This window comes from Pteropus vampyrus, unplaced genomic scaffold (assembly GCF_000151845.1).
Source record: "Pteropus vampyrus isolate Shadow unplaced genomic scaffold, Pvam_2.0 Scaffold170, whole genome shotgun sequence".
In the NCBI taxonomy this organism is placed as follows: domain Eukaryota; kingdom Metazoa; phylum Chordata; class Mammalia; order Chiroptera; family Pteropodidae; genus Pteropus; species Pteropus vampyrus.
Genome location: NW_011888951.1, coordinates 657126 through 683783, shown reverse-complemented (window position 1 = coordinate 683783; position 26658 = coordinate 657126). Strand labels below are relative to the sequence as shown.

Genomic DNA, 26658 nt, shown 5'->3' with positions numbered 1-26658 from the left:
ACCTAGAAGAACGAGAGTTGTCCAGAACACTCTCTAAGAAAAGGCAGCCTAAATGGTCGCCTTTAGATCCCTAAGCAGCTCTAAAATTAAGTTTCATGTACATGGCTTTCAAACAAGACTGATTTCCTAGCCAGCAGGGGCAATATTTTTTATTTATCCTCTACACAGTCCTAGATACACAGCAGAGACTTGAAGAAATACATCTGGAGTAGACAGTGACATGACTAGACTGTGTTTTAGATCACGGTGGCGGCCTGTGGGAGATGGACTGGAGCACAGGAGCTTTATAACTAAAGCTCCCTACTCACTGAGGTGTGGCCACCCACCTTCCCAGAGAAGAGCCTTCCACATTTTTTAGATACATTCCCATCAACTCTGAATATGATGTATAATGGCCTCTCAAGCCATGATGCCATGCCAGGTTCCAGACAGCACGACTCAACTAAACACTGCCTGCTCTCCAGGAGAGTCCAGTGCTGTTTCTCTCTTTGCTTTAAATACCTCCTTGAAACTGATGGCTGCGGTCTCCCTACCCAGACTTTCTCAGGTTATCCGAACACATAGCACTCACTATTCAGGAGCGTACTTAGGTGTAGGTTAGAACTAAACAGGTAAAGCAGCTACCCATCTGTGGGAAACTATAGTACAATGGCAAAGTGTAGCATGGTGTAGCTCCAGCATGTAGATTTTGGAGTTACACACTCTTGGGTTCTGTCTCCACCTTAAATAAATCAGTTAACCTCTTACAGTGATATAAGAATAAGATATTGTGTGTGAAGATGCTTCATATTATGCCTGGCACACAGAAACACTCAAAAATGTTACTCTTGTGAATATGGGATGATATGTCTCCTATAAGGAGAAACAAGTGCTATTTTGGCCCATAAAGAAATCCATTATTTACTGCACATATAGTTACTAAATGGGTATTGTGAAAGTCACCAAGCCTTTGGCTTTGTTGGTGACTTGACAATATGAATTATCAGAGAAAGCACAGGCTTTGGGATCAAATAGGTTTGCGTTTGAAGCTTAGATCTGCTTTTTTACTTTTGTGACGTTGGGCAAGCTGCTACCTCTCTATGCCACAGTAACCCTGAGAGGTTACTGTGAAGTTTAGAGATACAGTGCCATATATAGTACACTCAGTTCATGGGTACTACTGTTTATGGTCATCCCTTCAAAATACTAGAATGAAGAAAGATGCCATGGGTAGCCCTTTGTCCCATGTGGAAGTTCCTTTCCTTTAAAGCAGGCAAGGGCAACAGTATATGTAGAATTTTCTAAAACACCAGCACCTTTTCAATGTTTGATTATTTCCAGCTAACGGAAAATAACAAGATGTTTTTAGTGCTTCATGTTGGTTTGAATGGCATGTCCCTTGGAACTTTCTTGGTTTACTTCCATCTCTGTGGGGTCTTGTTCACTTCCTATTCATTCACTTATCCAATAAATATTTATTATGCACCTACAATGAACAAAGCACAGATGTAAGAGTTATGGGGGATATACAGTGATCATAGTTCAAACCTCTGTTTTTGTATTCATGTGAGGAAACTAAGAAAAGATGTAGTGATTCACTCAAAGGTACTCAGTGAAAAAGGGACACATATGCATGCACTACAAAACTCCAGGGATACTACTCACAGCCTTCAACTTCAGCCAACACTAAGGCTAGTGTTATTTCCACTATGCTCCATAATGGAGAAGGCAGAGCAGGCATCACACAACTTCTGCTCAATAGCTTCAGCAGGGCCCTGTCTTTCTTGTCAATATGGACACCCTAAGGGCCATGAGTGGACAGGCTATATCTGCTGATTATCATCATAGTGGTTCTATTTAGCCTTCTCTGGGGTTTGTATGTATGTGTGTAGGGGGGTATGCATGTACATGTGTATATGCATGCATGCATGTGTGTACATGTGTGTGTCTGTGTGTGTAGCTTGCTGTAGTCACTTATGCAGTTGAAGGAAAACCAAAAACTAAAAAGAATCTGCAAAGAAAGATGGGAGGAACAAGAATGGCTGATATCTAATATTGACTGGTTTTCCTATGGAATGTGATCCAGTTGACAGGAATTACTGGAATGTTGTATAGCCTATAGGCCACTGTCTTCCCTAGAACTTTCAAATAAGAATGAAAAAATCTCCGCAACAAGCTTAGCAAATGCTTTAGAATAAAAAAGCTCTAACTCTAAGCATAGTGTGCTGTACTTAACCTTGCTTCTAAATACCATGATTATACTTCTTTCAACTGGTCAAACTCAGTTAATTTTAGCAGTTAATAATCATCAATGTCTCACACTAATCAAATTCAGATCAAGGAAGACATTCTTTTTCTTTGTTCATAGTTATTTTAAATTCATGGGTAGAAAACAGGATGTGATGAAAATGCACCATTTCAGTCACATAGGCCTAAATTCAAATCTCAAGTTACTTGGCTTGGGCCTCAATTTCCTCACATATACCTCAGAGTGTGATTTTATTTAGAGATAGGGTCTTTACAGAGGTAATCAAGTTACAATAGGGTAGGTCCTCATCCAATATGACTGGTGACCTGATAAAAAGGGGATATTTGGACATAGAGGTAATCAATCATGAAAAATTGCATGAATGGGTTAATGAACGTAGTTGCTTTGGGTTTTGAAAGAAAAGCATTGGTCTTCAGATTAGACACCTTTGCTAGAATGGTAATGTCTACATGTACCTTCATGGATCATTTTTCCCTTTTCCACTCAAAGACATATAATGTTAAGTCCACATTTATAGGCATGCTGATTAAGCTGACAGTGGAAAGATAACAGCTTCTGAAACCAACTTTCGAAGGTTTTGAAATAAGCTCTCGCTGTATGGAGAAACTTTATACTTCCTCCATTGATCGATCTCATAGTCCCTCTTCTCCTCAGCAAGTCCCAGGGTGCTTTTCCAATCCCACTGCTCTGTGCTGAAGCCAAAACCCAGTTTCCTGCCTCAAAAGGCCCTTTGTTTAGGCTCTCTTTCCAAATCAGCGTATCCTGAGCTTGAACCCTCTTGCTTTTGAGAACTCCGATGCCTTGGCAGTAGAAGGCTTTGCCAGCAGGTCTGTGGTCCTAACAGCTTTCAAAAACCTCAATGTGAGCGCATGTCTATAGCTAAGAAACTCTTTTCATGGGAGCGGGGGAGAGGGAGTATTATTTTAAGAGCTGCAAAAACAACTCCAAATTGACTCTTTAGTCTTTAATTGCTACCAGAAGACTGAGAACTTCTTGTTCTCTTGTATTTAATTAAGATGATAGTTTTAATCAACTTTAAATGATATTAGTTAATATGCTCTGCTCACTCTCTCAGGCAAGTTTTGCCTCAGAACACTGGAATGCATTAAAGACAAATTTCCAACATGTTCTCTCCCAATTAGAAAACACCTTCCTGAAGCAAGTGCAGATGGGAAGGTAGCTACATCTGTGCAGGTGCCATATAATTCTCTGGAAGGACTCCAGAATTACTTTTCAAAGATCGGATAAACTGAGTCTAATCCATACTTTGTATACCAAACGTGCTATAAATCCAGGTAGTGCTCTCTTATACGCACATTTGTTCTTAAGCTTGTAATTATCTATGACAGATAACAGTTCCCAAACAAAAAGTGTTTTAGGAGGCAGGGTAGACTAATGTGGAATAACCTGCTCTCTGCCAGGCATCTTCTAATCTTGGAACAACCTGCAAGACAGGAATTATTGTTCTCATTTTACAGAGGAAGACACCGAAGTTCAGAGTTTACAACCTTTGCCTCAGGTGGTAAGCTAGCAAATACTGTGGCCAAGATTTGAGCCCAGAACTGTATGACCCCAAGACAAAATCCTCTTCTATTGCGCCACACTGCCTCTTTACGACTGAGTTAAAATTGTGAAAACCAGTGATGGTGAATGTCTTCATCTCTTCTTTTATGTTGCAATCCTATGACAAAATTCAACAATTCCACAGGGTCAGGACCTTCAACTGAAGAACTGTCTTAGGATTGAAGTCTTTTTTTTTTTTTTAATGCTCTCAGCGGATCATAAAGACCATTTAATTCAACTGCCCCATTATTTAGGTAAGGAAAGTTAGAGTGTAAGTGGTTTGTTTAAGGTCACTAACTAGTGCCAGAGTTGGAAACGATTCAAAATGAAGTGAGAGTACCCCAAAATGAGGAGGTGAAAGTACTCCAAATTTGGAGTAGTGAGAGAGGGGGATGAGCAGAAACCAGCTTTAAGAATGGACACCTCTTCCCATAGGCAGAGAAAGGAGGGTGCTTTGGAGAAAGACGTGATCAAAGGCCAGAAGGCAAATATCTGAGGGGTGTGTCTAGGAAACAACGAGACCACTATGGATAGAGGTGGATGTCAATGAGAATATTTGTGCAGGAACTTGGAGGGATGGTGAGAGGGTTATTCCTTTTTAACGTAACCATCATACTTCTGAAATATTTTTTACAGTAAGAATATATTACTGTGCTTTGGGATATTATGTTAAAGTTTAAAAGGCTTGTAGATTACTGACATATGGGGCCAATATCTGATTTTAGAACAACCAAATCTAGAGTGTAAAGGGATGCTTTAAAATATGGTATTTACTGGATTTCAACTTGAATCTGCACAAAGTAAAAGTTTTGTTTCCTCTGGATTTTTCCCATTTTCTAAGACACTTAACTTCTCTGAGTCCAGTTTTCCCAACTATGTAATGGGATTGGACAGGGAAAAGCTCTTGATTGCTTGGGCCCCTCCACCTTCAGCATGCTAAGACTATTCAAAAGGATGGTCATTGGTGCTGGCCAGCGCTGAGGCAGAGGAAACACTCTGAAATGCCTTCTTTGACAGTGGTGCCTAACAGCATTCTCCTAATTTGCCCGTCCAAACAAATGTGATGTTATTGCTCCCAGTCCCCCAAGCTCAATTCTGCTAACTCTGTACAGTTTCCATGTTGTATTTCTAGAACTGCATCTGCCTAGTATCTGCTCCAGAGGAGTCACAGGCAGGGACCATATCCGATTCATCATTAGATGCCTGGTACATTAAAGATGCTCAATGAATGTTTGTTGAAATGATGCATCACCACCATGTATTCAGCGGCTTTTAATTATAAAACTGATTAATATTATTATTAATGCTAATAATTATTTGTCAACATGGAACCAAACATAGTTGATGCTGGACTAAAATTACAGGAAGGCAGATTATCTATTAACATAACCTTTTGAACAATTAGAACTGCCTCTGAGGAATAAACTCGCCATTACTGGAAGTATTAAGTAGAGTTTGATACTAATCAAGAAAAGATGATTTAGAGGGGTTGTGCCCTGGATGGGGATGAGAGTGAGAGGATTGATTAAATGGTCTTGAAGCCTAAGTTTTGAAATAAGATACACAATTCTGGGTTAATTCCTAATACTTAACCTCTTTATGCCTCAGTTTTATCAACTGTAATATTAGAGTAATATACCCTTTCCAAGGGAATATTGCAGGGATTGAATAAAACACATGAAGCATCAGGAACACATTAGGTGTTCTATACTGTTAGTTCCTTCCTCTTCTGAATCAGATATTTTGATATTTCAATCTCAGCCCTCTTGGAATTGTGAGAAGCAAGATTAAGCCAGAAAAATATCTAAAAAGGCAAACATACAAACATGCAGTACACTAGGAGATTGTTTTAAAAAGTTTTTCCAATAGGTAAAAGCAATGAACCAAATATTTTTGAAGTGACAGAGCAAGAGTAAGTAAGGCAACAGGATCAAACAGAAGAAAGTTAGAAGAGAAAATCATTATTTCCTTCCTTTGAAGTGAAAACTTCACAATATTTTAAGGAAGTGAGATTTCAGAGGAAGTACTCAGTTGGGCAAAAGAACTAGAAAATTCTTCACGCTGGAAGATTTACTTGTCCCATGTGGCCAAGGTGACCCAGTAATTTAACAACCAAGTTAAGGCATAAACTCAGATTTCTTGACTCCCAGCTTGAGTGTCTTTCCTCTACAGGAAGGTTTCTGCTCTCCCATTCAGAGCCCCTCCTAAGGCAAGGCAAGGATGAGAAAAACTACACATGCTAAACACAGCCCTAGCTTATATGGTGGGTTAAACGTTAAACATTTTTTTGATAGAGGCTATCATGGTTAGTACAAATTCAGTCTGTCGAGTAAGTTCGAAACACCATATGAATGCAAAATCGAACTTAAAATACCTAGTTGCTCTTAAGATACACACTCCCAATTCTCCCAGGTTAGTTAATACTTCACTATGGGCTGTTACAAACTCAAACAGGTGAATTTCTCTGTCCATTTCTTCACACTGACTCATTATTATACTTAAGAATTCAGTTATTTATACAAAGAAGAGATACTGTGCCAGTGGCTACCTTAGGATCGTGGTAGAATAGGAAACAAAAATTTTATTTTATTTTATTTTTTGCTTCTCGTCTATATTTTCTAAAATAACTTTTTATTGACGTTTTCTTCGATAAAAAATTTTAAGCACCTATTATATAGAAGGAAGTCATAATCTATTAAGATGAAACTGTACAAAACTGTGAAAAAAATAAAAAAATTTTATGTAGAAAAGGTCAACACAAAGTGCTATGGGAGCCCAAAGAAGACCTAATTCTGCCCAGAGGAAATCAAGAAAGGCTTCACAGAGGGAGTGGCAGTTGAACTGATTATCAAGAGGTAAGGAGCACACACCAAGCAAAAAGAGTAACATGGTGAGAAAGTGCTTGGACTAGCCACAGAATGGAGCTGTCTGGGACAAGGGTAGAGAGGGAGGAGTACAGGGGATGAGAAACAAGGGAATGAATGGGGGGTAGGAAGGGCTGGTGGGGGCCAGATTCTGAAGGGTCTCCATTATGCTAAGTTTACTCTGTAGTTAACAAGGGGTCATAAAAGTCCTATTCTGTAGAGAAGGGCCTAGGTGATCAGAACGACAGTTTTGAGAAATGACTCCTGCATATTTACTGCATAAAGGATATATGGGAGAGGAGAGACTATCACCCTAGAAATGCAACTTGTAAAGAATGTTTTCAGCTCTAAGGGTATGATAACCATGCACCTGAAATGAGTTAGAAATAGAGAGACTAGAGAAGAGAAAGCAAATTCAGAACACACACATGCACAAATTATATTCATTGTACAAATATGACTTTACAATCATAATGCTTCAAAGCATTTTTCTGTGAAGGGTATGTTAATACCCTTTGGTCTATGAGGTAGGCAGGGAGTGAGTGAATCATCACCCCCATTCTGTCATGCTAAAGTAGCAGTGATTTGCCAAGGGTCATCCAGCTAATATAGCAAAGCTGACAAGAGAGCCTAGCTCAGCACTGAGCTAGAATTTTAAATTTTTTTAAACTTTCATTTAATTACCAGCTCAAGACACATGGCCAAGTTTTCTCTATCTGCTATTTGTTTGTGTTCCTGTCTTCTCATCCTCTCACGTGACTCTTGAGGGTAAGATCCACCTCTTATATTTCTTTGTATCTCCTTCAGTAGTTTTCTGACAACAGAGAATGGTCAAGGGCCAATGGTACACTTTCTCATTGGTCTTGTATTCCCCATTCATCACAGGTCCATAGTGGAGAACAGCACTTGCTATGACTCCTATGATCTGAGGTACCTCTTGCCAGCTGCTTTACTGCTCTGCATTTTAAATGTGAAGGATCTGTACAAAATGGGCCTGCTCTAAGTCCTATTTAACTTTTCTGTGGGTCTGTGTTTGTCAAAGCTTCATGCCAACTCTGTCAGAAAAAGAAATGCCACAAAACTTCTTTTAGGAAAGGGAAAAAAGACCTACTTTATACACTTGCTCTCATGCTAATCACACCACCATTCAAATCCCAGCTGAATAGCCGCCCTACAATAGCCTGGGAAATACACAGAGCCTTTAAGCAAAGTGTAGGCTACTTCACTCAAAATGTTGCATTTCCTTGACTTTTTAACTCCTTTGGAGAAGATCGATAAGAAGAATTAACAATACAACCTCCAGTTCTATCCCTCTGCAGAAAAGTCACTCTGTGTTTGTATGAAATTGGCAAAATATTCTCCTGCCATGGCTTCTGCCTTTTTCTCCTCTGGTTCTACAGAACTGGAGCTGAGATTGTCTCTGACATACTTTCAATAACAGTGGATGCATGGTCCAAGTGACCAGCTCAAATCAGATTCTAGCAAAGCACTTCCCCTGAAATCTTAGCAAAGGATCTCTATTAACTAGTTGAATTATTAATAGTGTGTCACTACCCACCAAGAGCTGAGACGGCCATTGTTGACCAGGTTATGGAACACTGAAATGAACCCCAACCTTCTTCTCCTTAGGGTTGGTATGAAATTCAAGTAGGTTAATAATGCATGTAAAGCTCGTAGCTCTAGTGCTTGCTGGTATTAAGTAAAGTTCATGCCCTTTCCTTTTCCAGCATAGAGGTTTAGAGTCTAATCTCTGTCCTCTAGGAATTTACAATGAAACAGGCGATACTAACATGGACAAAAGGCGTTAAACCCGAAATCACACTTGAACACTTTACAAGACCTGATAATTTCATTTTAAAACTTTCTGGTTTGCTTGCTTTCTTCATATGCTTATTATTGGAAATAGTGGTCAGTACAAATTCCTATGCCAGTCTTCATTGTTGGAAGAAAAAGAATAGGTGTTGGTTGGCTCTTATTTCAGATGCTCTGTCCACCATTTTCCAGTTGCAGAATCCCCAGCATGCCCCTCAACCTCACCGAAGGGCAACTGCCTCATCTGTGAAATCAGTTAGAGCAATATCTCCCCTTCAGGATTGTACTGTTTTATAAGATACATTCATGTGCCTAGTTATAAAGGTTCAAAAGTGTTCTTTTTCCAGTTAACATTTGGGAGCGATATTCTGGGTGTGGTAGTTTTAAAGTTTTGTTTTGTTGCCTTTTCAGGGCTGGAAAGCTGGAGATCTAGAATGAGAAAAATCAATTGAAGCAAGAAAGGATATTTACATTCACATTCTCAGATGCATACATTATCATTTGGTAGAACTGTTCAGTGAAAAGGATTTTTAACTAATAATAAATGCTTAGATCTCACAGCTGAGGCCAGCATAACCATAAACAACTCATTTAAGGCAAAATCATAATTAAAGGGTTTTCAACTCCATCATGGCCTTAGGAAAATTAAATCTAAAATCAAGATGACTCATTTTCCCCTGGGATAGAAAACCCTGTATTTTGAATATTTTGACCCAGGAAGTATATTTTCATTTCCTAGCCAGCCCCTGAGAATTCTGCATTTACATAATGCCCAAGGTACAGACCTTCCAAAGCAATGGTTTACAAGGGCGAGTGGAGCCCGTCATCCCTCCTACCGCGTCATTAGAACCACTCTCTAAACAGATTTAAATGAAAAGCCCATTAAATCAAAGACTCAAGTAAATTGGTAACACCTCGGAAATATTTTTAAAATCTCAGCCTGCCAAAAGTTCCTTCTCACGATCACAGTATGTGCAGTTCCTTCAAAAGGAGACACTATGCATTTAATCAAAATATGCATTAGGGCCAAGATGACAGCCAGACAAATGTAATGATGAGAAATAGTGTATTAGGCCATTCATCCCTAGAAACCTACAGGGCAAACTGACCAAAACAGCTACTTCGGGCAAGTGTCTAATGGAATCCACTGTGTGGCTGAGAAGCATTTCTGCCACTTCCTGTCAGTGGTTGCTAACTTTACAACAATGTGGGTCATTTGTGGGGAAGAGGCTACTAGTGGAAGGTCTATTTACTGCATTTAATGAAGGTGCTGCATCTGCAGCCACTAACCAGAGAAGCTCAAAATTTCTCGATGTGACCCAAAGGTTACACCAAACCTCAGGGACAGCAGGTCAAGCCCACAGCGACCCATTACTGCTGCCTGGTTTGAGGGACAAAGGCTAACTTCGAGTCCCTCCTTCCTTTAGGAAACCTTCCCAGGGTCCAGTGGTCTTCCTCTCCTCTATGTTCACAAAGCGGCTTGTCCATTCTAGGATGACCCACCTTTTTATCACCAAAGATCGCTTACAGTTCCTTCTTGACCCTCTGTGATGTCTGGAAGACATCTTTATTTACCAAGGAAAATATGTTTACCATATTTTAAGCGTAGAAAGTGCCAATCCCATCTCCTGATTTGTGGAAATAACCAGCAAGCCCAGAGTAAGCTGACAGGTGTCATTCCACATTCAAATGACAAGCAGAATGAAGACGCTTTGTCTAGTCTAGGCAGAGGCTCATGCTCTGAGTTAGTGTGAGTAAGTAAATCATTGGGAAACATACAGTACGCATTAGATACTTCTGAAGTAAAGAGCATAAGATGACTGTGATTGCCCTATGGGTCCAGAGAACCTAGAGTGAGAATCACAAGTCTCATTCATTTGGACAATTAATCACATGTTGCCAATGTGAAAGCCAGCATGGAGTTGTGGTGGGAAACTGGATATTCAGAGACACTCGGAGAGCATAAGCAGTAGAGCCCAGTGGTTAAGAATGACCTCGCAAGATAGACTTCTTAGGTCTGACCTCAACTCTCCAACTCACTGCTGGCATAACCTTTGCTAAATTATTTTTAACCTCTTTGAACCTCAGTTCAATAAAATAGTGACGATAATAAAGATTTCATAAGCTCACTGGGAAGGTTAAATAAGATAATGCATGCACACTTTTTAAGCCATAGATAGGTACAAAGCTAGCACTAGATAAATGTTAGCAATGGTCATTGTTTTAGTCAGGCTTGAGTTCAAATATCAGCCTCAACACATATTGAGCATGTGAACCTGAACAAATCATTTACCCTCTCTGAGTTGCAAACCCAGATTATCGACATTTACTTCTTCTGTTACTGGAAAAAGTAAGTGAGATATCATCTAAAGCAGAGGTCCCCAACCCCCAGGCTGCAGATAGTACCAGTCTGTGGCCTGTTAGGAACTAGGTGACACAGCAGGAAGTAAGCAGCCTGTGAGCTAGGGAAGCTCCATCTGTATTTGCAGCCGCTCCCCAGCGCTAGCATCACCGCGTCAGCTCCACCTTAGATCATCAGGCATTAGACTCTCATAGGAGCAATAGTCCCTGGGGACCGCTGATCTAAAGTTCTTAATAATAAAAGTAAGTGCCTATTCCCACCCTTTTGTAATATTTGTGGTTTAATTTTTCATGCACTTATAAGTGCAATTTTAAGTACAATTTACAACTTGACGGCCCAATTAATTTCTAAAGGTTTGTGCGCGTGTATTATACTCTTTAATATCCCCAAGCATCCAGCATATGAGTCTAAAAGATACATGGTAATTTTAATTTGAGATGATAATTATGTATACAGCCATATATCCAGGGGGAAATGTGTGAATAACCAACCTTACCAGGAACTACAGTTCTATTTCATGGTCTTAAAAATCTTGTAAAGCAGATCCTAGGAATATGTAAGTTTTAATATTAATATTTGTACTTTTAGCTGTTTTCAAGGAACTCTGAAGATCCAAGAATTTTTTCATTTGCTGAGGCAGCAATCCGTTTGTCACACCCTGGTTTGAGGAAGTATGTTACTCAGTAGGAGAGTGGATCTGGCTGATCACCCAGCATCTGTTCCTTGGTCAGCTATATTGTTCCCTGTTCACTCTTTTTAAACCAAGTGACACTACTAAATTGATTAAAAACTTTGTTTCTTTGTGAAAAAATGCCCCTAAGAATAAAGTGACACTATAGTGGTTTCATGAATATGTTAATTCCAAAAGTCTTTGGTAAAACTTTTGTATTTTTTCCTTACATATTTTAATCAAGCTTAATAGGAGTCTAAGATGGTGCAGCCATTATGAAAAATAATTTGGCAGTTCCCTAAAACATTAAACATAGGGTTACCATATGATCCAGCAACTCCTCTAAGTATCTATACTCAAGAGAATTGAAAACATATGTCCACACCAACATTTCTATGTAAATGTTCATAGCAGTACTATTCACGATAGCGAAAAAGTGGAAATAACCCACATGTCCATCTACTGATAAAGGTACAAACTAAATGTGGTATGTCCATACCATGGAATATTGTTTGGCAATAAAAGTAAATGAAGTGCTGATGCATGCTTAATATACACAAGATGGACAAATCTTAAAAACATTATGCTGATTGAAAGAAGCCAGTCATAAAAGATCACAATATATGATTCCACTTATACCAGAATTGTCCAGAATAGGCAAATCTATAGAAAAAGAAAGCTGATTAGTAATCGCCATGGGATGGGGGAGGAAGAGAGTGAATGGGGAGTGACTGCTACGAGTATGGGTTTCTTATTGGAGTGATGAAAATGCTCTAAAATCGATTGTGGTGTGGTTGCCCATCTCTGAATATACTAAAAGCCAGTAAACTGTACACTTTAAATAGAGGAATCGTATGGTACAATGACTTATATGTCAATAAAACTATTTTTTAAATATCATTACAATGGAAGAAAAACCATTTCTCTAAGCCATGAGGATTTCCTATAGCCCATGTATTTTAAGTGACATTTGAGAAATTTAAAAATTTTAGAGCAAAAAGGAAAAAAAGGTAACTTACAGCCTCATCTTTCTAATGAACATGAAGAAGCATTTACTAATCCTGTAATATGGATTTCATTTAAGTCTTCTATCAACACTGCATCTGAATTGTTTGTGGAGGGAGTGGCATCACCAGAGTTCAGAGGTTTCCAACCAGGAAATCAGAAACTACCTGTAACCTCTTTTCTCTGTCCCCAATGCCTTAGGTTCAGCTCTCACCTGCTTCCTAACTGGTCTCCCTCCTACATGTCCTTTCCTCCACTCAAACCCAGGTTTCTCAACATGAATCAGATTAGATTATCCCCACTAACATATTCATAAAATTTTTCATGAATATGTTAATCCAAATGTTGTCTGTCAAACTTTTGTATTTTGTTCTTACATTATTTTAACTAACCTCATGTTATTTCTAAAATGGTACAGCCACTATGGAAAAACAGTTTGGCAGTTCCTCAAAAAGTTAAACATGAAGTTAACCATATGACCTAGCAATTCCACTCCTAGCTATATGTTGTGTTTGGTTTCTATATTAAATTTTCCATAATAAAAGAAAAATGAAAACAAAAATAAAACTTTATTTGCTCTGCTGGTCCTCCAAAATAAAGTTCAAGTTTCTTAGTTGCCTGCCATTTACAGCCTCCCTTTATAATTTGGCTTCAACCTATCTCTCCAGCATCATCTCCAATATTCTCTTTCCCCGACTCAGTGCAAATACACAATGCTTACACTCCAACCTCCAACTACTCACCCTTCCCAAGAATGTTCCAGTTTCTAGGTCTCAGCACCTGTTGTTCCCTCTGCTGCAATAATCTCCCCTTCTTCCTGGCTTGCGAGCTATTATTTGCCTTGCAAGATCTAGTTCCATGCCTTCAAGCAAACTTCATTACTCCTCACCACTGTTATAGTCCCTCCCTTAGCAGTCCAAAGTCAGCATCACTTCCTGTGCGTAGTTACGCATAAGTTTCCCATTCACTGGCTTGGGAATTCTTAAAGAGCAAGGAACCTCCTGTACCTGGCATATAATAGGTGCCCAAGAAACATCTGCAAAAGATATATATTTAAAAGACAGATACAAACATAGACTTAATTAAATAGGCTCTCTAGAAATTATATGATTGATACCACAGACTAATTTGGGAGCCAGATATAAGAAGCCATCAATGAGAATGGCTGCCTTCGTGTCAATGTAATCATGTGTATTATGTGCTTTAGGGATATATAAACAGGAACCAAAACATAGTGCTTATTATGACAAGGCGCTTATGCTGATTTGCATTTCTCTGTAAAACTCTCTAGGCATATAATTTTGTTAATTTGTGACAAACCTCAAAAACACACTTACCACCAATACTCTGATTGCAATGTATATTTTCAAAGCACACAGAAATCAACAAGTTCCTTTCAACCATTTCCAAATGAGTCTCTGTTATTTTGTTTGGTTTGTTTTAAATTTGAGAATTTTAATGCAGATCATAATTTATAATTTAACCCGAAGACAAGAATAGTTTCACAAGGATGCTTGAGAACCTCAGCTAGATTTCTTCTGAATGACAGCCAATTAATGCATGACCTTGAGAAAATTATTTAACCTGAGACTCAGTTTCCTCCTCAGTCAAATTAATTTCTACCTCAAGAGGTGGTGAAGATGCTTTTAAAAAGTAAAAACTTTGAAAATGTGGGTTCTCTTCCTTTTTTCCTTAGATACATCATTTGATGGTGACTGCTCAGGCTCAAATCAGTTAACAGCTATCTTTGGTAATATGCTATTTCTAGAACATGTGCCAGTCAGAAGAAAAATGATATATCGAAAATGGCCTACTTCTTCAAATTTGTCCCATGTATCTCTGGCCTCACTCAATTATCATCCATTGATTGGATTAAAAGTTAAAACCTGTTTGTCTTGTTTCCCTTTTAATTGACACAGGCAAGAGAAAGAAGAGACTTTAGTTCTCTGGAGAACTGACTCACCAATGATATCAAATTTCAAACTGACTAGTAAACAACAGAAAAGCAAAATGGTATAAAGCCAAGACCTTGGTTCTAAGCCCTTCTCTTTCACTGTCACTGGACAATGCATTTCTCACCAATCCAGCCCGGAGGTTCACCATATGCGAATCAAGGGCACCGACTAGGCTGCGTTAACAGTGTTGACAGTAGCTACCACCTGTTGAGGGTGTATGTACCACTCTCTGTACCAGGCATAGCCTCACAACTTCACAGTACGTATATTATCCCATCTTCCAAATGAGAAAAGTGAGGCCTCAAAGATATTAGGTAACTTGCCTAAGTTTATAAAACCAATAATAGTAAGCAAACTCCCATCTGACTCTAAAGCCTGTGCTTTACGCCTCAGACCTCCCAACCTTCCCTTGCTTAGAGGGCCATTTTTGTGACTAAGATAAAAAATGACCCTGGTATTGTTGATAATGAAATCATCAAGGTACTTACTAATTCTATGAATCTAGGCAATGAAGAATTGCTCTGATGGTATTTTCTTTATTACACCCACCGAGAGGTTCAATCAGCACATTCCAAGAGATTTTGTAATTTTTATGTAAAACTGTCTCCTCCACTGTCCAAAATGATCCTTGAGTTAAGACTCAAATCTGTGTCCTCTACTGAGTCCTATAGAACATACTGTACATATTCAGACTCAATAAAATTGAAATAAACGAAATCGAATGAAATAGAAAAGAGTGAATCTCCTTTGCATTAACTGCACCGATAAGTGGGTAGCAAGCTAAGCTAACAAGAGCTCTGGAAATTTTGGTGACTACTTACTAGCTGGGTTCCCTTGTGCAAGTTATATAACTTCTCTGAGCTGCAGTTGTCTCATCTATAAGAGGGACCTAATATCTGTACCAAATGGTCGGCATGAATAATAAATGATAACCAGAACAGTTAGTCCCTTCTTCAGCAAATAAGTGGAGTGCCCTGGAAAACAATCATTTTGATCCATTTTCAATCACAGCTGTTTTATTTAGTTAGGTTTTCCTCTGGGCTGTCAAAAGATACGGAGAAGAGTTGATGCTAAAACAGACCATTTGTCCAAATCCCCTCTCACCCTGCTAAGGTGTTATTTGTCTTTCTCTTAAGATAATATGGCCATCTTCCTTTCAAAGGGGGAGGATGCAGTCACCAGAGGCTACTGAGGTTCTTGCACTGTGACTTCTAGACAGGGTCAGAAACCTGCCACGGCTCTTCTTCAGCTAATGGAAAACATTTGTGTTCTCTCTGCCTGGTTTTTGCTTAGGAGCCTCCTCACAATTTTTTCTCCTCGTATATTTCAGGCAACTTCACTGCCAAAAAAATGAAAGAGGATTCCATAGAACTACTGAGTGAGGACACTGGGAAGAAAAGGAAATTACTACTATTACTATGAATAATAGTAGCAATATAATACCTGATAATGACATAGTGCTTTTTAACTTTTCCAAGTGCTTTCAGATCCATGATCTCATCTGAGCGTCACTGCACAAGTGTGTCACTAGGTTGGCTTGCTTCTTTTCCAGGTCAGGAAACTGAAGCCTGGAAAGGTTAAATAATTTTTGCCCATGTCACACCTATGAGCCTTAGCTTTATGTCAGGATTCAAACCCATCTCTGGGTGAATTCAAAGCTTATATTGTTTCTTCAATACTTTGTCAAGCTAACTTTGGTCTTTTAAAGCCTTTGTTGAGGAATCTAATTGATTCCTTTCACTTTTCACTCATATACAAACTTCAATATCTCAAAATATTTATAAGAGTTAACATCTCATTTATCCAAAATAGTCACTTGGCTGGCAACTTCAACTACCTAGAACACAGTTTAGAACTTTGAAATAAAAACAAACCCCAGTCTCTCAGCAATTAGGAGACACCATCGCGTCCTGGCACAAAAAATCACTGGAGACCTCACGGTGGCTCCGAAAGGTAATTTTTTCTTTCGAAAGAACTGTGACAAGCTTGATCATCTTTAGTGAGAAAGAAAGGTGCACTGGACACAAATGAAAAAAAAGTACAGACAACTTAACAATGTGGAAATGCCAGAACATTTAGTGCAGGGACAAAAAGCCCTCTACTTAAGTCAATTGCCCTTAAGACATCAGCTGTTAAATTAGCCTGATAAGAATCACCAGAAGCTTTGATAAAATACAGAATCTCAGGCCCTGGCCCAAAGCCCACTGAATCCGACTCTCCCAGGAAAAGGCCTGAGCATCTGTATTTCACACCAGATGAGTGTCCTTAATAGGTGAATTTGTGAAATACTGACACAGTAGCCATCCCCCAAATAGATGATTACTCCTCAAATAATGTGTGCTGAATTATACTGACACACAAGGTAGGGTTTCTTCATAAATATAACTGCCTGCACAAGGAAGAAGCCTTGACTATGGTCTCATTAGCATCATGCTGTCACCAGCTGGGTTTGCCAGCCCAAATAGCTACACAGGAAGGGAGAAAGAATCTAAAATGGACAGGAAATTAAAAAGGTTAAAAGTGGAAAAGGCCACCAATTCTGGCTTTAACAGTCTACCCCAAAGGCAGCTATATCCCCATGGTATATCTCTTAAGCATATGAAAAAGTTAGGGGAGAAGGAGCAAAGAAAAAAAACTAGCCATTCTGGACAATGAGAAAATAGAGGTTTTCAACTATCCTAGGAAAGTTAGCAGGGCTTACCACCTAAATGGAAGTTTCCTTCTTTATTTCAACCCATGCAGGATACTCAGCTAGGTGGTTCACCGGTTAATGAAAATCTGTTTCTACATTTTGCGCTTCACATTGCAGATTATGTTATCTAAACCTATTAAGTTATTAAAAACACATACTTAGTGAACATAATAACTGAGGAACAAAAAGGGAAAAATCACCTTGTTTACTAGTTTGCTTATGATTACTATAGATTTCACGAGAGGTGAAAGGGCACATCCAGCCAAGGAAAAATCTAGCCAGTTTCTCAGCATATTGGAGTAATTCTAATAAAACTGTTTACTATTACTCCAGAATGAACATCATTGTAAGATAACTGTCAGATGCTGTTCTCTGGTAAATAATGTAACAGTTTAAAATGGTCTAAGAGAAGTAATGATTGTGTTTCTACATCACAATACCTACCAGCAGACTCATAAAATTGTAGAGCTAGAAGGGGTCCAAGAGATGATCTAGATGATCCCTTCCCTTTGTTGCAATAAAGAAACTGAGGCCCAGACATGTCAAGTGAATTTCCCCAAAGTTGCACAGTAACGTAGTGGCAGTACAAGACCAGAACTCACTGTTTTAGGCTGTGCATTGTTGTGACAACTCCCCGAAGTAATGTACAATGAAGAGCTAAGCAGAGTGCATGCATGAGTTAGACAGACAACAAATGTGTCTTTCCTCTCTTCCAGAAATCTGTCACAGAATGTTGCATGGCAGCCTTAGATGCCAGACATAATCCCACCCGACTAGTCATTTTACCAATGAAAAGAAACAGATCCATAGGAAACCTACCTGTCCAAAACCACGCAACTAGATGGTGGTATTGGCTGACCTGGAACCTGAGGCTTCTGGCCTCAAATCTCTCATTCTCTTCACTACGCCACAATGCCTCTCTCTCACTATTAAAAGTGAATAGTTTAATAACAAGTGATGATTTTATGTATCCCATATATGGAACCAGTTCTCAAATTTTATCTCGACTATTTAACTGTAAAACAAGAAAGGTCCGAAAACGCTGTGGAACCACTAAAGTACATAGTATGGTTGCTGACCACCCCAATTCTATATTTTTACCTGTTTGAGCTTCTTTCCCTTTATTCATGATACTCCGCCCACCAACCGTGTTTCCTAGTAGGGAGTCGCACAGGAGTCAGGCCTTTCAAACCAAACCTGACCAAGTACCTGCTTCTTCACACATCTCCCATCACAACCATAAGCTCAGCTAAACCTACCTTCTGGTATCAAAAGTCAAATGAGGAATAGTCTGTACAAATGAATCTTTTCTAAAGAGGGCTCAGGGAATACTGTGAAGATTAGGTGGCTCAAAAATTCTGGTAAATTTTAGGGGCTGCCTTCTCAGCAAAAGTTTTGATCAATAATGAATGGAAATCAACTGTCTTCAACTTCCTGGGAAAATGTGACATTATCTTATTTGAAGTGGATGCTTTATGGTCTTCACTATATTATTACTGAATATTCATTTCATGGTCTAAGATACCAATGATTCTGCAATACGATATTTGAAGACGATCACAAAACCTTCATGCAAGGCTCCAGCTTATAAATCCCTTACATTTATTCAAATCTTGAGGGATGACAAAAGAAATTTCACATCTAATATTTCTTCTGATCCTCAGAGCAATGTAATAAAGTGGCCATTCTGATCACCACTTTTCAGATGAGCTCACTGGACTCAGAAGATGAAGGGCTGGAATAAAGTCCACAGAACAAAAAGCTAGATCTTTCTAAAAATGCCTACCCATCAAAGGGCATGGGTTGGAAAGAGGCATTCAAAACGTATCTAGGGAAAGGGGCAGGGATGAGGAAAGGCAGGGGCATGGAAGCTTAAGATAGATTTACCAATTTTTCACATTGTGCTCCAGCCATGGACTGATTGTTGTGTTCTTTCTTTGGAACCACTGTCTCATGGAGTAAGATGGTACCCTCAAAATTTGGAAATTACTTAGTACTAGAACTAGCCCCAAATCTAAACAATGCCAGGGAGCGAATGGGCCGTACCACATACCAGAAGAGCTGAACTGCCTTTATCCATCTGTTCAAGTGCAAATGGGTAACTCAGAAATGTGGAAAGGCTGTTTATTCTGCAAACTGAGCTCTTCGGGATTCTTCAGGTAGGAAAGGAAAGGGGGATGGACTTGAGTGATGCTCGCTGAGAATTAGGGATCAACCTGAGTCAGCTTCAGGAAGAATCTCAGTCCTTCCCTTCTCTGACACTTGGCTTTCTCATCTATAATATGAAGATAATCTCTTCCTGAGGGTTACAGTGAAGAGTATATAAACTAGTTTATACTTAAAAAGAGGCTAACAGAGCTTGGAAAGACAGTAGTAGGTGCTCCTCTCTTCTTGCTTATGATATTTTCTGCTGCTCTCATGTAACCTCATTCACCAGAACCAATGCACAGAGAAAAGGAGGTGTATGTATTACTTAATAGCAAGGGAAACAAAATTGATTTTGGAAAAACTACCACACAAAGATTCGTAATTGTATTTATAAAAGCAATTAGTTGATAAAGGCAGGGAAAAAAAAAGATAGCTATTCAATGGGAGGTAAACTCCTATTGGTGTTTTCTGACACCGGATTCTTTTGACCTTCAAACAAGAGTGGACTTTTGTTTCTTCACCAAGAATTTAACATTCCAAAAAGGTATGTGGAACAAGTTAAACTGCTTGCATATTTCCACTTACATAACACTTACATAGCACATCAGCTTTTATTTTTTCCAGATACAAGGAGATGAAGCTTGGTATATATTCCTGTGAGAGAATAAATAGAAAACTATGTCTCTCTTTCTAATATATTAGTGCCTTGTAATCCAGACCATACGATCAATAAACTATATAAAAATTAAACCATTCTGACAGTCTTAGGCAAAAAGTGAACCAAGTAGAAACAATTTTTTTTTAGGCCTGTGGTGTGTAGAATATTAAAATCACATGTTGTATTACTAATTTTCTTTTGGAAGCCAAATAGAGTTCTCCTGTAAATTTCTCAAGTATTTACCTAACAGTTTTTGTTATTAAAGGTGTAAGAGGCATTAAATTAGTGATATTGTAATTAGGCCTGTGCATAGGGGAGACACTGATAAATCAGTTTGAAAATGACTTTGTCGACATAGTTTTTTAATGGCAAGACACATACCTTAAACCAGATAGCTATGTGCTTCTTATAATAAAATACAAGGTCCTGTTACCTTATTACTTTTTTTGAGGTAAACAAATCACTTATTCAAACAGAGCAACAGTGAGTAAACAAAATAAACAACTAGGTTTAGAGTACCAGCTTGGGGTGGGCGGTGCACACAGAGTAGTCCGGGCAGGTGAAGAAATGAAACGTGCGAACATACACTTAACTTACACCTTCCATGCACAGCAGAGTGGCTTGGGGTTTCTGTGTCCCTTGCTACGATATAGCTGATAGATGTGTCTTTTTGCAAATTCCTTCACAATTCTTTTTTCTTTAATAAGAATACACCATCCATCCTTTGGGAATGCCTTCTGAAATCAGAAGCGTGGAAAGGAGGAGGAGAGCAATGAAGCTGTACAAAGGCTGTCAAGCTCATTCTAGCGCTGCTTTCCTAATCACAAGGTAGGAGGTAAGAGGGTACACTGCACCAGCAGTCAAAAGAGAGCTTACCCTACCATCAACCGAATATGCCAGTAAACACTGGGAAGCCCCAGGAAAGTTTACAGCAAACAGCTTCAATGTGTTTAGTGTTTCCTTGTTCTCCCCTAGGACCAGGTAGGGTCTCTTAAAAATTCAATAGCTTGGCAGAGACTTTTACGTATCAATCTTCTCCCTGTGCATCATAATAGGCCAGCAGCCTTCAGGAAGGTAGGCCCCCCAGTGACAATTCCTTTACATAGCATCTTTAAATTGAATTTCTTTGAAGAGGTGGAAATAGGATTTAGCAGTCACCTTTCTCCCCTTGCACAGAGCACCTAAAACTCTCTCAGTATCTAAAGGGGAGCATTCTTACTTTTAAACTCTTAAGAGTCCCATCTTTCTTTGACTCAAACTTCACTATGGGCAAACTTTACTATCAGGAAAGCCAATGACTGATAGACCTAGGTAAGGACCCTGCAACAAAAAGTCATGAACAGAGGAAGTGTAAGTCCAGCCCAAGAAGTCTCTGGTTTGCACACTCTGCCTGGACAAATTCATTTCAAAGGGGACTTAAGTCTCTGTGCAGGAATTCTATTTTAAGGGAACTGAATTGGGAACACAGATGTTCCTTCAGTTAGCAGAGTTGGCAGAACAGCTCCTGGACCAAATCCGAGTTCTTAATGCAGGAAGGGGCCTTGGAGAGCATCTAGTTCAACCCACTTACTCAACTGATGAGGAAACTGAGGCCAGTGAGGCAGTTGGGTGGCACACCCAACAAGGGCAGAGTGGCAGTGTCCCGATGACAAGTCCCGTGCACTTTCCATTACACCATGATTCGCTTAAAAAATTTTTTTTTTTTCTATGCTGACTTCAATCTTGGAACTCCTGTAGATGTATGTCAATAGCTTTTTGCCTCCCCGCACCGAGTTCATAAATCCTCTTTACTCTCTCATTCCAATTCCTTAAACTCCCACCGCTCTTCTAAGCTGTGGCTTCCAAACAGTTTGATAAACAAGAAGTGGACTATCGCCTCAACTTTCTGGGGTGCAATTAATTGTGGTCCCAAAACATGACCATGCTTTTTCTTTCCTACTGCCTCAGTTTCCTCATCTGTAAAACGGGGCTCCTCACTCGCAATGCACCGAGTCAGGGAGAAGGCTAGTTAAATCTAACAACTTAGCACGTAGCAGGCGCCTAAGTGACTGCAGAATCGGTACCCCGCTAGAAAGCCCCTAGAGAGCACTTTCCAAACCCCTTGCGGGGTCTGGGGGCGGGGTGCGGGTGGATGTTGAGAGAGGAGCAAGTTGAAAGGCCAGCATGCAGGTCTGGCCGGGTCCGGGCAGCAACAGCGGAAGGGGTTGGATGTTTACATACAGTCAGGGGAAGGGCAGCTCGGCCCCAGGCAGGAGCCCGGAGCTCCAGGAGATCCATTTTACTTGGATGGAGGGAAACAAGCTATGAGCTGCTCGAGATCGTGGTTCAACCAACCTCCCCTATTCTGAAAGGGCGAACCCACACCCCTTCCAAGTGGAGACGGCTTTTAAGGAGCCTGTTTAGTTGCCCGCAAAAGCCTAAGCACCACCAAACACTCATGTGCAGGCCGGGAAGTCGGTGGGAGCCGGGAGGGTGCGGGCCTGGGGGCCAGAGGGGCGCGAAAGCTCCCCAAGAAGGCTGCGGGGGCCGCCCCGGGGCTGACAGCGCCGCGCTGCCTGGAGACGCGGCGGGCTGGCGGCCTGGAGCCAGCAAGGAAGCGCCAAGCTCCGCGCGCAGGCACCCCGCCGGGCTGGGACGCGCGCCGAGAGCCGAGGGGCCGAGGGACAGCGGGGCCGGGCTCACCCATGAAGAGGCAGAAGAGGTCGAGGCAGATGAGCAGCGCCCGCTTGCTGCCGCCCTTCCGCGGGTTGTTGTTGAGCGCCGGGCTGCCCCCGTTCTTGCTCTCCGGGACGATCGCCTTGTCGTACTTGTAGTTTTGCATGGCGCTGGCTGCGGCGCGAGCCTGCTGACCCGCGAAGACGTCCCGCGACAGCAGCCACACACTCAGATGCCGGGATCGCCTCCTGGCCGAAGCCGCTTGGGAGAGCCACGGGTCGGGACCGGCTTGGGACGCGACAAGAATGCGATTTCGCTGCCTTCTTCCAAATGCAGACGGTGGTGTTTTCTGCTCACCCTGTGTACCTCTGCTTTCTTTCCTCTCTCAACCCCAAATCGTTCGAAAGTCCAAGGGGAAAAGAGCCAAATCCCCAGCAGAAACTTTTGCAAAGCTGCGCCGCTCGGGACGCGCTGGGCTTGAGTGTGTCTGACTGCGCGAACGAGAGAGTGGGCAGCGCGGACGCTCGGCCACCTTCCTCCGCGGCTGGTGACTTAATGAATGGGAGCTGCGCGGAGCTCAGCCACTCCAGAGCGCCTGCCCCAACTCCAACTTTTCCTCCTCCTCCTCCTCCTGCTGCTGCTGCTGCTGCTGCTGCTGCCGCCGCGGCTGCTGTTGTGATCGCCTTGGGTTTGTTTTCTGCACTTTTATTTCACGAGGTCCTTTAAAAAAGAGAGAGGGAACGAGAGGGACCTCCTTACTTGGCTCTGAAGGGATTCAGAAAGTACGGCCCCTTCCTTAAGCTGCCTAAGACGTAGGCTAATTAAGGCCACATTCCCCCCTCCGCCCCCCCCCTTAAAAAAAAAATTCTAAAAGGAAAAGTTATTCTCAGAGAATCCGGGAGCCCCTAGCGTTCAGAAACACCAAATTGTCACAAAAGGAAAAAATATATGTAAATGAAAAGAAACATTTTCTTGCTGGCCTTGGGTCAGGCAAAAGTGAAGGCTGCACAGCTAAATGCATTTCTCCTCCCTTACAAATTTGGGGCTTTCAAGCCTTTTTTATTTTCAAGTTTTTATTTTCATTTGAATCTCATTATTCTGATAATACTCAGGGAAAACTGTTTTTTGTTTGTTTGTTTGTTTTTAAGATCTTCACACCCGGCGCTGTATACTGTGCTAGATTCTAAGGATAGTAACATGAAAAAGACTGCAGGACTCTGTGGGATTGAATCTTGGCTCCGTGCCTCAGTTTCCCCATATGTAAGTGAGATAATGACTCTCCCAAATAGAGTAATTATTAAGATTTGATTAGTTAATTAATGTAAGCACCTAGAAAAGTGCCAGGTACATAGGAAGTACTATGTATGGGTTCCATAATCTTTACTTCTGTTTTGGGGCTAACAAGTCTCAAGTTCTCTAGCCCCTCTGCTTGTTCAGCCAGCCTCAGCTGAACTATGGGGATGTACCCATATGTACCTCAGTACCACTATGGGGATGGAGGGAGCCAGGCCAGCAGGAGTACTGGCTAAGGGTATCATCTTTAGCTTGAGTTTTGGGACAACATAATGCTTTGCCTTAGACTGTCATTATTTTTAAATTATTTTATGTGACTTAATCACTTAATTTCTCTTCCAGATAAACCTTCCCAAGGAAAGGGCCTTCCCTTATATCTTCTGTAGTGCTTAGCAGAGAGGTGGGCACACAGTGGACAATAGTAAACATTTCTTCCAGATATCTCTTTGTATGCATTCTGTAGCTTTTTGATATACTTACACGGACTTGTTGTGGGGTTCAGTAACCCTATATCCAGCACCATCAGTCACTTGCCCTTTCTCAAACTGTCCTTTCACACTACGCACCCCTGCCCTCCTCCTCCCTCTACCTGTAATGAACACCATTTCCCCTTCTCTAGTTCCCAAAAAGCTTCTCTTGCTTTAGGGTCCTCCAAAATGTCACCCTCTCTCTGAGCCTTTTCTTGACCCCTGGACAGAATTAACTTCACCTTCGACACTTTGTAGCACTGAACACAGTCTAAGCTGGTGTTATAGTCAAGACTAGTCCACTCTATAGATGCCTCGCATTATCTTCTCAGTACCTGGCACACAGTTTGGTGGCTGCTAAATTAAGCTCAAGTCCAGATTGGATAACAAGTGGGGGCTGACAAAAAAGGCAAAATCACTGTCTTCTGGAATAAAGAATAACTGAATTTCCAAGGCAGTGTGGAAGCCGGGACATCCAACCGCTGATCAGACTCAACAGTCTCAATTCAAATAGTACGTAAAATTCTGGATACCTAAGAGAACAGATTCCTTAGATAGTTTTTCGTTGAGAAAAATCTTCTCTTGAAATCTTAAAATAGAAGAAAGGTATAAGGTCGATTTCATCACTGTTGACATTCGAAAAGGAATTCGGGGATTGCAGGATCCTTCCCTTGCCCACCCAACCCTCTTTGTGATTATAATCTTCCTTCAAGTTCTAAATCACCAAACGTTATCTTTGGAATTTCAATTTAAAAGTTAAGTGCAAGCCTTCCTGAAACTACGCCCCACTCTGATCTTTTCCTCCTTGGAGCTCCCAAAGACCTGGAGTATCTGTGCCACTCAGAAGGCCACTTATATTCCACTGGATACTACTCTTGTTCTATTATTTGAAGTTTTTAATGACCTCCCTTTACCTTTTCTATCTGCTTTTCCTTATCTGTGAAATGACTTTTATTAATTTAAGAATATATATTTTTAAAAGCTAGACTGTTATTGTGGAGAAATGATACTATAACTCAGCAATCCTTGTCGATCTCTTTAAAGTTCCAAGGTATGATTAACTTTAGCCAGCACTAGATTGAATACTAGGAATCCACTTTACTTTAAGATTCTCTGGATTAAAGTCAGCTAACTATTAAGAAGGGTGAAAATCAATTATTTCAGGAGGGAATGAAAGGGAAAATCATTGGACGTTTAAATGAGAGTTTTATATTTCCATTTACAAGGTTCCAAGGGCTATTTTTTCATAACAAAAAGATCATAATATTAATAGATGTATGTATACGTATGCAAAGAGGCATTATATTCGGGTTACTCTTCAGAGAAAAAGAACACTACAGGCACTCATTAAATCGACTTGAAGAAGTCATAAATACAGTGTCAATATCATTCTTGAGATAGCAGGAAATAAAACAGCCTGCCAGATATATAAATGTGAAGGTCTCTGCTTTAAACCTCCAAATTGAACAATCTAACTAGTAAGTAAAATGCCACAGAAAAGACTTGATAGTTTAGAATGGTATCATTTGAAAGTAATTAAGTAAGTAAAATTTCTAGTAAACATAGCTTACCGAAATCCCGAAGTCACACCTAAAATGACGTTTAGTCATTATCTTTGTTTCTGAAATAAAGATACTAAATTTTGGAAAAATAAGGGGAAAATAAGGGATTTGCTAGTCTGTATAAAAACTATAACATCAGCAGGGATAAATGCCTTTTTTAAAAAAGATTAACTTACTATGTGTGGCAATACATCATTTTTAAATAACTGATACCTCCCAAGAGATTTAAATGGCCTTAATTTCTAAGATCTCTTTTACTTTATAATTTTATTTTTCTCTTTTTAACTCCTAACATTCAATAATTACTCTTTTTTTTTTTTTTTAAGACATGAATTGGTTTTGAAATATTCAAGGAGGAGATAACTGGGTCCCTTTGCATAAAGGTGTATCGTCCCTAGCAAGATAAGAGCCCAAATTTCCAAAGCCATTGAAATTCACTTAAGAAGACAGGTAAGTTTTGGCTGCTAAGTATCCACTTATCCAGATTCTTTAAAATCCCTGGTTTTACATTTACACTCCACCTCTGGTTTTAACTAAACAAAAATTGCTGGCTTGCTGCTCTAAGTGTTGGATTCTGTATCATGAGTGCTCCCTGAGGACTGAATAGAAGCCTCTGCAGTAACAGGCCAGAGAAAAGGCAGGAAGGAGCAGGGGATTGGAGGTGTGACCACTTTGCATCTGCTGTTTGATCTGAAGCAAGCTGA

General features: G+C 40.3%; 1 protein-coding gene across 1 annotated transcript in view; it reads right to left on the bottom strand.

The window, feature by feature from the left end:
- PLPP3 (phospholipid phosphatase 3) overlaps nt 1–23437 on the bottom strand; it is a 76410-nt gene extending 52973 nt beyond the window's left edge. The window contains exon 1 of the mRNA XM_011370418.2: nt 22660–23437. Within this exon, the coding sequence (XP_011368720.1) occupies nt 22660–22798 (139 nt within the window). The 5' untranslated portion in view covers nt 22799–23437. The remainder of the gene's footprint in view (nt 1–22659) is intronic.
- Between the last annotated feature and the right edge of the window lie 3221 nt (nt 23438–26658).